The sequence below is a fragment of the Lepidochelys olivacea genome, assembly GCF_965140295.1.
Source record: "Lepidochelys olivacea isolate rLepOli2 genome assembly, chromosome: 6".
Lineage (NCBI taxonomy): Eukaryota > Metazoa > Chordata > Testudines > Cheloniidae > Lepidochelys > Lepidochelys olivacea.
In genome coordinates, this window is record NC_140416.1 from 67,858,308 (window position 1) to 67,870,673 (window position 12,366).

The 12,366-nt window shown below is 43.4% G+C and overlaps 1 protein-coding gene across 1 annotated transcript in view; it reads left to right on the forward strand.

Moving 5' to 3' along the window:
• The window catches only part of INO80 (INO80 complex ATPase subunit), a 130,658-nt gene that overhangs the window by 77,334 nt on the left and 40,958 nt on the right, over positions 1–12,366 (forward strand). The window contains exons 25-26 of the mRNA XM_084630137.1: positions 979–1,119; positions 9,132–9,357. Of these exons, the coding sequence (XP_084486263.1) occupies positions 979–1,119; positions 9,132–9,357 (367 nt within the window). The remainder of the gene's footprint in view (positions 1–978; positions 1,120–9,131; positions 9,358–12,366) is intronic.

The window sequence follows — 12,366 nt, forward strand, 5'->3', positions numbered from 1 at the left end:
TAAAAGATGTATGTTCCTTAGTTCATCTGTTCCTGCTGCTAGTGTCCCCACAAAATTATCTCCCATTTTTGACATCATAATTATCCCATAGCAACTAATTGTGAACAGATTAGAAGCTCAGATAAAGAGTAAGCATCAAGAGTGTATTCATCTCTAGATCACATAAGTCATATTTTGATACAGATATGTATGGTAATAAAGACAAAGGAAAAGAGGGACAGAAACTAAAATAAGCAAGCAAAATTGTTCTGAAGTAGATGGTTTTTCATTGTTTTCCTTGAGGACCAGAGCATATTGAGTGGCTTTTCTTTCTTTAAACTGTAGTGCCATCCCAGACCCCACAGTTTTGGCTCCATCTACTTTCATGATGCCAGAAATATCCTTTGTAAAATGAGGGATCTGCCGCTATGTGGGCACCACAATTCTGGCAATGGGATATACACCCTAAGTGCCAGCACCCTCAGGCCATCAATGATAAATTCAAGAGCAATTTTGCATGGAAAGAGGAAAAAAGGATTAGAAAAGGGTTGTAAATAGTGGAAATATAACAATCTGTTCACCTCTGATGTCCTTGTAGAGCTCTCTCCTGCTAAGGTTCTTTCTATCCACATAGGGTGTGCCTTTGAGGAGTGTGAGAGAGGGTCATCCTTACTGGAATATGTATCTGCTTTCCTGCCATTAAAAGCTAAGGTGAAAAAGTGCTGAGGAGGCAAAACAGTGTGTCCAATTCCAAAATATATGTCAAGAGGGGGAGAAGTGGCAGCTGGGCAGAGTCTCCTTTTCTAATTGAAAATGGCAGTTGCAAATGGAGGCACTGAGAATTCTGTGCACTAACATTACAGAAGCTATGTAAAGATCCCTGTTCCCAAGGAAATTCTTTTGTGATTGTTCATTATCATTCTTTCTGACACAGGGATAAACAACTAAAAAGGATTCCCTTCTTGATTGAATTAACTCTTTATTTAATTTAATTTTTAGAACCTTGTGTTCAGTAGCCACTGTAAAACAGTTACTGGCTATTCAGACCATGTCATACATCGAAGGAGATCAGCTACCTCATCAGTCCGGTGCTGCCAGGTCACTGAACTGCCATCCTTCCTGTGCATAGCCAGCCCACGGGTAAGTCCTGCAAAGATGATATTACAGTGAGGGAATCTATTCCTTCTTGTAACTATTTATGAAGCTGCTATGATGTTTTGTACAGTACCATTGTCTTTGAAAATATCCTTTTGTGCACTTAAAAAAAGTGTTCCTATATCCTGTCTCCACAAAATTTTCAAATCTCTACCTGTACAGATGTTATGTGGCAAGAAATATCTCTAATATTGGCCCAAATTTTGAGATAAATGGTATTAATTTCATTTGGTCAAGTCCTAGAGAATTTATTAATAGGATTGACTCCAATGTAGTTCTATAGGAATATAACAGACTTTTATAGACATTACCCCCAAAATAGCTATAGCAAATGATACCCTTTCTAGTGTGGGGGGTTTTTTAAACCATTTTATGGAATGCTGTAGTAGGGATAGAATTCTCTATTAAATTCCGTTGGTTGGTTGGTTTTAAAAAGAACTATAATAAGCATATCTTTTGGTATTAAATTCTATAGAACTTCTTTTTGTAACTTTTTTACCCAGGAGGAGGAAGGGCAAGATTGTAGTAGCAAAAGCAACCAAAGGAAGATGCAAGGTTAATTGGCCTATCAGACTCCAAACTTTCATAACCATTTTGTTTTTCTGTTACAGTGCTGCTGCTATGCCCCTTAGTCAGTGTGTAACTTGTACCACCTTTGATCACCTTTGAATTTGGTTCATTATGTAGTGCTGTGAAGATTGGATATGTATTTTTACAAAATGAAAGATGCATGTTCCCTTTCTGAAATTCAGCCCAAATACTCTAGCAGTATATCTGGCCAGTAATATGCTGTTTTTCTGCAGTATGGATAGTCTCTTCCAATAATACGTCTCTTGATTTCAACTGCTCTCTTAATTCCAAAAGCTGTAAAACTAACATTCAGGCTTAGAGTAGTGAGTTATTTAAAGAGGATTGGAGCTGTTTGTTGTCTTCAGTGAGCTTTTTTTTCTTTTTCTTTTTGGGGGAGTGGGAAGGGAGATTTGTTGGAGGGTGGGATGGGTTTTTGTCTGAGTGTTGGTCAACGCTAGGAACTTGCATCTGTATAGCTACATCTTTCAGGAGTGTGAAAAATCCACACCCCCTTAGAGACGTAACTATACCAACCTAACCCGCAGCATAGGCAGTGCTAGGCTGATGGAAGAATTGTAGCTACCACCGCTCTGGCAATAGAGCGGCTACAGAGGAGACCTTACAGCGGTGCTGCTGTAACGGTACAGCTGTGCTGCTGTAAGGTCTGTAGTGTAGACATAGGGCTTGACTACACTGGCAATTTACAATGAAAAAACGCGCCCTTGAGCGCAGCAAGTTTCAGCACTGTAAAGCGCCAGTGTAAACAGTGCACCAGCACTGGGAGCCATGCCTCTCATTGTGGTGGGTTTTTTTTAGAGCGCTGGGAGAACTGTGTAGACTAGCCCATAGTCCCAGAGTGCAAGCTGAACCACTGAATTGCTGTGTCACCTTAATTTTCCAGACCAGAACTCTTATTCTGCTCTGCTAGTGAAAAGCAGCCTCTCCAAGCACTGCTCACACATCCATTACTATGTAAAGGCAGTAACTATGTAAAGTTACTCCCAGCAACTCATGAACAGATGTAGGGCCACACCCACAAATCCGTCAGTCCCTGACACCCCAGAAATGTGCATCTTACGCTGTTCAAGGCCCCCTTGGACAGTGTAAGCTCATTATAAGTCCATCATTCTATCACAGAGTAATGACTATGCAACAGCCTTTGTTAACCTGAATAGAGATTCTCCAGACAATTCAACCAAAAGCACACAGGCTTAGATAAACAATGAAACAAGTTTATTAACTAGAAAAAGATAGATTTTAAGTGATAAAGGCATACAAGTCAGAAATGGTTATGAAAGAAATAAAAAATAAAAACGCAAGCTATTTCCTAAACTTTACCAAAGCTAATAGTTCTAAAAGCAAACCAGATTGTTTCACCGTAAGCTGCAATACATTTCATAGGCTGTCTCCTTCCCGCCTGGGGCCACCCCTCCCACAGTTCAATGGTGCTTCTCTCTGTCTTCCAAATGATCTTGGTTCCATGTGTCGAGGTGTGGGAATAGAGTCATGGGGAAGCCATTATGTCTTATTTTATACTCTCCTCTCTTTGAGGATTCTTCTCCCGAGGGCCCCTTACCCCCTGCTGGGTGCAGTCTGTGGGTTATGTGAGAGTCGAAGGGGTAGGTGAGATTCAATCTGCCAGGTGAATTGTAAATTTCTTGTTCACCCACCTTCTGCATATGTAAGGGATGACATGCAAATCTTTTGTTTACAGTCCCACCTAATGGTGAATGGTTGCTTCATTAGCTAGTAGTTTTCTAACACCTGTGGTCAGTCCTTTGTTAACACTGGGGAGCTAGTCTGTGGGCATTCCCCAGAATTACAAAATGTTTCAGTAACAAACATATAGCAAAATCTTATAGCTCAATATTCAATGTTGGTGCACACATTTTAACAGGACAACAATGCTTAGCAGATTATGGGTTTTCAAATGAAACCTCACAAGGCACATTTTGTACAAAATACATCATAACTATATAAAAGTGGTGAACATGGAGTACAGGGTGTCATATGAGGTACAGGCTATCACAATAATACTGCATGAAATCCATTTTTACTCTGTAAATTATTCTTTTTATTGTGGCACTCTAGAGATTGAGTTATCTGTTTATTAATTCCCAACCATGCATGCATACCGTTTTCATAAGGAGTTTTTGACACATTGTTTTTTAATAAAAGGTGAGCCACTGAATCCTGTTTCTCCCAGTTGCCAGGGTAAAGGTGCAGTTTTTGAGAAACAGCATAAAGTGAGAAAAGCATGTGGTGTGCGCTAACTACACCATGCTAGACTCCATAGCACAGATACGATGATGATGGATAAGAATGAGGTCGCTTTGCCAGGGCGTGATCTAGCAAGCTGCTGAGCACATTGTGCAGTTACAGTGCAGTCAAAGAGAGTTGTGGGTGCTCAGCACCAAGCAGGAGCACTTAGCCAAACAGCAGGATTGGCACCTTAGACTTTTTGTCTTTTTTGAACTATGTAATCCATCATCCTCGGCTTCACCTCCCCCGCCCCCCCCAAAAAGGGCGGGGGGCGGCAAGCTGAACATGGAGAATAAGAAACAGGCTGAATGAGAAGAAACTCCAAATCTACGGGAAATGACTCACGTGGCATTCTTTTACCTTATATTCCCTTTATTTTATGATCCAATAAAATGTGAAAAGCTTTCACTCTCTTGCTAGCAATAACTGTGTTTATGGGTATGAAACACCTTCATAGGTTATCATATGTAGCTCCAGAAGTCCAGTCAACCACCTGCTCTCAAAAAAAAGAACCCTACCCTAAAGGAACTGGAAGGTTAGCTGCAGAGGAGCCTCAGGTGAGGACATCTGCTTCCAATTAGCCTACGCTCCCAAGCCTGATGTCTACTGTTTACTTTGACTCAATAGCAGACCAATAAATCCCCGTCGCTGATGGAGAAGCAATAACAGCAATAATCATAGAGAAACAGACTGGGAGCAGAAGACTCTTATCACCAAGCCACCCAAATGTTCCATTCCTAATCTGTGTTATTACTGGATTTATCAGTGGGCTTGACTAAAGCTGGATGTGTGTGTAATTATACATTGGCATCTAGGGAAGGGAAGATGGCAAATAGCTGTCTACACTCATGGCCTGTTTGCTTCTCCTTGGCACCTCCTGGAATGAGCTCATCTGCTCTGATTGTGAGGCCAAGAATCTGACTAGGCCTTGCAGAATGGGGGATATCGTTCCTGGTCCTAACATCACATTGTTCAAGACCGGACAGACAGCTGAAAATAGATGTGAATGAAACACTGATCTCCCTAGAATTACTTATGTCAACTCTATAGCATAGGGGCTCTTCACTGACCTCCATAAATAAGTTGTGTCATCTATGAAGGTATATGTGTATTTTCTGTACTGCAGGTCAATGTGAGTGGAGCATGGTTAAAAGCTCAGCTCAGGAATTGATATGCTGATCCAGTATTGGGCAGGTGGGGGAAAACAGTGTCTGCAGTTTATTTTGTCATAACACTTGTAAATGGGGAAATTGTCTGGCCTTGGTTTGGCTTGGCTACTACATAGAAAGGATTAAGTGGAGACAGGGCTTTGTTTTCCTGGGAAGTGAAAATTTAAGAGTTTTCATGCTTGTTATAAACTGTTGGCAAGAATGTACAAGTCTTTAAACAGCAGAATGAGCCCAAATGCTTCCAGAAAGAATGTCCCGCTGTTGGTACTGAGCTATGATGAGGTGTGGGAAGTTAATGGAGCAAGAGACAGGGATGGGATTGTTTGTAGATGATGGTTAAGGTTGTGACAGAGTATAATTTTTATGCATTTGCAAGCCGTTATACTGAATCAGAGAGAGGCCTAAAACACGAAGGTGATTTGAAGGGTACATGTGTGTCTCATGTTCTTACTTTTAATGGGCTCATGAAATCAGCCCAGAGCATTATGTATTGTTCACTTCAGTTTAAGAGTTTGATAAACCCCTGTATGGATTCCAAATATCACAATGATAGGTGATTTAAAAATCCTACAACATATTCAACATATTCAATTTTGCATGAAAATAGAGACAGTATTCCTTAAACTAGCACTGATTTTATACTGTATAACTGTTGAGTTAAAGATGATATATGTAGATTACCTCAAAACAGAGTGTCGTCTTACTGATCTAATCCATGATTGCTGCACTAATACAATTTGATAGCATGCATTAATAAACATGAGAATTTGGAGTCAGGGACTATCTGCCTTTCATTACATGTAGCACCACAAGAACAGACCTAACAGTGAGGGAGAGGTATGTGCGCATATATGAAACTTTTCCATTAGTATTATTTGTCTTTCTTTTCTTTCCCTTCCTTTTACAGGTTCCTCAGCACTTTGTATGATTTCTTTTTTCTTGAAGAATATGTAGATGTTTTTGGATAATGTCTTATAAGTGTTTGGTGCTGTCATGACTAACTCAGATTGCCCCAATTATTGCCTAAGATATTAATAACCTTTACATGTGCACACTTCCTACAGGTGAAGGTTCTTTCCTGTTAATATAGAGAGTGCTTTTGGACACCTCAGGCATGCAGAGTTCCCTTGGCATTCTCTCCTAATAGCTCTTCCTTTAGGATCAGATGTGACGCAAGTGCAGCCCTCAGAGTCACTCTCATTTTTTCCATACAGATGTGTAGCCTGAGGAAATTAGGGTTCCTGGAACAAAACTTCCCATCTTGAGTTCAGCAGCCATAATGAATTGCATGCTAGGACCTACTACAAAGGTCACACTTCTTTATTGAATATGAAAGTGGCTACAGATTGCTCTATTTTGAGTAAAGTGCTGGCCTTCAAGCACCTTCCAAGTGGTAAAAGCTAAAAAGTTTGGGCATCACTGCTGTATGGAATATTCTTCTCTGTTCCAACTCAGGTTTGTTCAATGTAGAAATATGAACTACAGCTTGAGGGTAAACAATGCCCTTAACAAAGGGGAAAGACAGGCCCCTGGGTACATTTTTGCCACTATTACTGTGGGGTCAGTGTTCAGGCAGAGGAGTCTGAAATTCATTCATCATGAGAAACCTTGCTGCCTTGCACTAAATACAGTCTCTTGCTTTGACTGCAGATGGCAGTGTACTGTAGCAAATCATCTTTGAATCAGTGCTAAGTGCTCAACCCTGCCTTTTGGTTCTGATTAATTTTATTTTTTCATAATGATGGTATTCTGAGTCCTCAGTGTATTAACTGTTTTAGTATCCGTTACTGATTTCAGATTGGTCTAAAGTGCAATCCTAACATCCTGTTCCACCTTCCCAAATTCCTATTCCTTTGCTCTTGGAAGAGCTGCAGCCGCAGTGTACGTCTGTTTGCACTATGAAAACAAGTAGGCTCAAAGCCATTTTTAGTCCGTGAATAAGTCAGACCTTGTGCATGCTGAAATACACAAATTGCTGCACTACTTGTTTTTTCTGTTTGAATTTGTACCATAATTGTGTGCCAGAATCTAAGCATTCATTTAAAGAAAAAAAAAAAAACCTCTAGTCCTTATGGTTGCAAAGAAAACCTTCCATTTGGGAAACAAGGTTTTATCAATATAAGGAAAAGAGGTTGAAGATAGGTAAAGGTTAGCCACAGTCTTTCCCCTGGTGTAGATGCAGGCTCTAATTCCTTTTACCTTGATGTAACTGGTCTGGATCTACCTACCCTAACTGCTGGAAATTGTGGAGAGAATTCCTAGTTTTCATACATGTGCATAAATAACATCAATTTTCTACATCCTGCTTCTGGTGTATAACACTGTGTTCTCTGAAGTGATGACATACTTGTTTCCTGGATTAGAGAAGAAAACTACAAACACACCATTATCAGTAAATAACTTTTCTCTCATCTTAGGGAATTAATTTAATAATATGCATTGAAATTTGCAATTTAGCTTTCATTGTTTTGAAGCTGTTGAGGTAAATGAATTCAAAGCACCTTTCCAGGTCTCTCGAAAGCATATCAAAACTTCCTCTATCATCTTTGTAGGAAATGGAATATAAAGAGCTTTTGCAGAGTCTTTCCCCCAGAGTGCTTGTCCCAAAGCAGACTTACACTCAGAAAGGAGAAGAGGAAGTTGGCAGTGTACCCCTTCTTGTAAAATACTGCATGTTAAATGGTGATTTGGTGCTTTAATTTGAGGCTTGTAAAAGAAAGTGATGTATTTGCTCCATCTGCTTTGGATTTTATGCTCTAACTGTTATTGAGAGGTCTATAGAGCATCCCACTAGAGCAGTTGTATGTGTGTGATGTGTCATACTTTTCCCACAATTCCTTCTGTTTTCATCACTTTGGGGAAATGGAGAGAGAAAAGGAAACTATCAGAGGGGAGTAGAACCCTATTTTTCAACAGTCCTAGGTAAAAATGGATGAGAACATCTGGGATTACATGGCACAGCACTTCCTGTCTTTCCCATTGCTTCTTGCATCCATCTTAACTCCTTCATTAGGGAGCTGTTAAAATGTATTTGTTCTGAGTAGTTATCTGCTGCACAGGATGGCACCTCAGAGTTGCCTGCTAGCCTGGTGAGGAGAGATAAGAGAATACTATAGATGATACAAAAGGCAGCTTTGTCTACTGGAGCAGACACTTTATCAAGGGACTTTCAGCCATCTGAACACACAGCTGTTTGGCTAACCAGTCTCTTCTACTCTCCATCCAGATAGCAGCAAAGATTAAAATGATGGAGATGGTCCAAGATAGCTAGTTATGATATAAAGCCTGGGTTCCTGTGTTGGCAAAAGACTATTCTATGTAGCTGGAGAGAGCATACTGAAAACAGTCAGTGAGGAAAGGGATGCACAGAATGACTAGCTAAAAACATAAGATAAACCCCCTACTCATCTTAAATACTGAAATCTTGTATTAATATTTGTCTGGCCCATCATTGCCAAGTGCTGCCTCTGAAAGACTACCAAACTGTGTCTTCTTTTCCCCCTTTTTACATTTTTCTTTCCTGATTTCCACATCTTCAGTATTTCAACTATACATAGGTCCCTGCTGAAATGCAGTAGCCTTCTAGGGTAGGGGAGAAGTTGAGGGAGTTGTGCAAAGCTGGACTCCGACAAGTAGGAACTACTAGAGAGTGAAGAATTCCAACCAAACATAGATGAAATGAGCTATACAGTGACAGTGCACATTACTTTATCTTAGTTTTGCCCTCCGTCTTGCAACTGTTGGCACTAAATGCAAGTCAAAGTACAGATTAGCAGAAGGACAATAGTTCATGCCTGAGCATTGACCGGGCACTTTTTTTCCAGCTCTCATTATTTTAAATCAGTTTAAGATGGTATTACCATTTGTATATTAACATAATGACTTTTGCTTTTAAATCTTGTCCCTCTGGAAACTAATTTAACTGAAGACTTTTTTTGTGAATAGAAGGAAAATGTGAGTGTATGTATTCATTAGTTTACTTGTGTTTACTCATAGGTAATAGCAGTGCCTCTGGATTTCTACTGCAATGATAAAAGTGCAGAGTATGAACATAGGGCATTTAAGGAAGGAGGAAGTCTTGAAGCAAAGCAGTGTATATTGAATGGGGCACCCGAACTAGCAGCTGATTGCCTGAAACGATGCTCCCAGTTCTTCCCAGAGTATCCGGGAGGGTTGTTGGGGGTCAGGCCTCAGAATGGCTGGTCTTTCATCAGAATACCAGGTGAGTTTCTAATTCCTTTCTAAATTTCTATAGTGGAATAGATTAATGGGACTAGGCAAATAAAGTCATCTGTTCTTTTTCCTTTGAGTGAAAAAGTATCCCTTTAACTTCTTAAAGTGCTCTGATTTCTACCCATACGTTTTCTGAAGCAAAGCAGCCAGTGGGGGGAGAGCTAGTTTAACACAACCTCTTCTGGTGCTTAACTCAACAGGGCCGGCCTTTGGGTGGGGTGGCTGCCCAGGGCAGCCTGTCAAAGAGGGCACCGTGCACTGGCCTGGCCCGGAGCTCCACTTGCATGCTGCAGCCAAGCGGTTGCGGCAGTGGTTCCTCTCCACCCAGCCCAGCCCCTCTTGGCCACTGGGCCCAGGGCTGCCCCCTCCTTCCTGTCCCTTTCCCTCCCCCCGCCCCCTTTGCTCCTGTCAGCCCGCCAGCAGTCAGATGAGAGCTCCTTCCAGTGACGGGGGTGGAGAGGAGCCCTCAGCCGCTGCGGCTCTGCTCCGGCCTCACCTCCTCCCCCCCAGAGGCCCGTACCACTTGGTGGAGTGAGCGGGGGTAGGGAGAGGCTTGGCGGCAGGCCCGGGGTTTCTGGCTGCTGCGGGCCTTGGACTCTTGGGCTCCCAAGTGGTGTAGCTCCCGCCTCCTCCCTGGGCTCCCAGGTCCCTGTGAGGCCTGGGGCAGCACTGGTGGGAGGGTGCTGCACATGCAGCTCGCCCCAGCCCCACCATTATTCGAAATCAGAGGCCAGGGAGTGTGGGGGTCCCGGACCATGCTGGGCAGTAGGCGGCACCAGCACCCAGTGGACGGACACCCCAACCAGTGGGTGCTCCTTGCTCCAGGTAAGCCCCCTTGGCCCGGGCCCCGTGGAGCAACTAGAGTCCCTTTGCCCCATCCCCCCACCAGCATCCCTCGGGGAGACCCAGTGCCCCCTGTCCCTCACCAGCACCCCTGGGGGAGACTGAACCTCCCCCAGTTCCTCTTGCCCCATCCCCCCCACCAGTGCCCCTGGTCTAGGCAGGGATGTGGGTTGGGTCCAGTTCAGTCTGGGGAGGGATGTGGGTCAGGTCCAGTTCAGGGGGTTCAGTCCAGTTCGGGTTGGGTAAGGATGTGGGTTTGGTCCGATTTGGAGAGTTGGCCTAGTCTTTTGGGGGCACAGCTGGTCCTGATCCTAGCCTTGGTGCCTCTCTGTCTGTGGGGGAGGACTAGCAAGATTAGTATGCATAGTGACACTGTAAATAAAATGTATTAAAGTTTTTCATACATTTTATTTTTAAAATGTTTTAAACAGTTTTTAAATTTCCCCCAATTTCATACCAAAATTTAATTCCAGCCCTAGTCGTTCATATGAGAAACGTGAAGGATGAGATAGTGGGATATTTCTGTTTTAGTGGGAGCAGCATATGGCTGGTGTTTTGGCCAGTTTTGGCTTTTGTTAGCTGTTTTTACTCACACACACTCTTACACACAGTCTCCCTCACGGAGTCACCCCGTGCACACACACCAGGGCTCTCTGCATTCAGGTCACTTTCCCCACCTGGGCTGTGAGGCATCAGGAGCTGCTGCTCTCATGCCCTCTCCTTTCGCAGCCCATGTGGGGAAAGTGACCTGGCTGCAGGGAGCCCATATGTTGCTCCTCGGCCTCCCCCCCCCCCCCCCCAGTCTTCTAGGGGTGTGCGGGGCAAAGGAGCAGCAGTCTAGGGGGGAACGAGCAGCAATGCCAGCTGCTTCGTGCATCCAGGTCACTTTCCATGGGTGCAGGAGGGGGATGCAGGGCTTAGGAGCAAAGGGGGTGCTGGGATTAGGGGTGCAGGAGGGACAGCAGGTCTTTGGGGCGAAGGGAGGGAGGGGAGCCTGGGGAGCCCATGGGGGCCAGGGGCAATGAGGGGGCACCACGCCCACGGGGGCCAGGGGAACCAAAATGCAAGTTCTCCCAGGGTGCCATTTTCCCTTAGGCCAGCCCTGTAACTCAACCAGCATTTTAGGCTATAAAGAGATGTTTTTGATTGCTAGACCACAATACTAGGGCTTTGTGTTTTGCCCCTCCCCTTGTCCCCTGTCCTCCTGCTAGGCACATATTCAAAAATACTTCTTCCATCACTGCTCCAGAACAGAAGACTCTTTAGAGATTGGTGGATAGACACTCATTTCACAAGTGCCTCCTGTGAGCAAGTCCACTGAGACACTGTGGTATTGGTCTAGGAGGTCTGTTTGCCAGTCCTCTGAACTAGAGGATAAACATTATACTTGCAGCAGTCTGCAAAGAAAAGGCAGGATTTGGGGTACCAAATATAGGGTAAAATGGCCTGAGAAGCAGAGGCGAGCGGGGGGATGATTCACTGGATTTGGACTGGAAAAATCTGTGTTTGCAACATGGCAGACTTGCTTAAATTCTGGGGCCAGGGGAGGAAAGATGTCACTGCAATAATAAAGCAATCTCAGCCTTCATTTTGATCCTGTTGATTAGCCCATAATTCTGAGCATAGGTAACTAGCTCCCAGTTTGATTACCGGTACCACAGTGACATTCAGTAGCTGGGAATACTGTCACTTTGCAGAATGATGGTCCTGAATAGTGGCCTGCATGAAGCGCTAGAGATTTAAGAGATAGTCAAGAGGAAAAACAGCTCACGCTTACAGATTGCTAGCTTGTTCCCAAGACCTTTTTGGGTCAAGGATCTTTGGAGGGGGACATGAACAGGGTAAAAGGAAAATGGTTTTTGCTTGCTGCTTTCTGGTTTACTAAGATTTCTCATAGGGGAATTGAAGACAGGTTATCCGAGGGATATGTTTGTGTGGATGTATGTGTGCACGTTCACACACTATTAAGTGGGGCTAACATACCTGCTGAGATAGTTTCAGATTAATCTGATTTATACAGTGTGGTGAACTCTTACACGTTTGGTCTCCAGCAATTATACAAAATCAAAAGGTTAATTACTGCTGTGACGGGTTGGATCACAGAACTCCCCTTGGGAATTGCCAACTGATGTGCTGAGACGACCTCTGAGCCCGC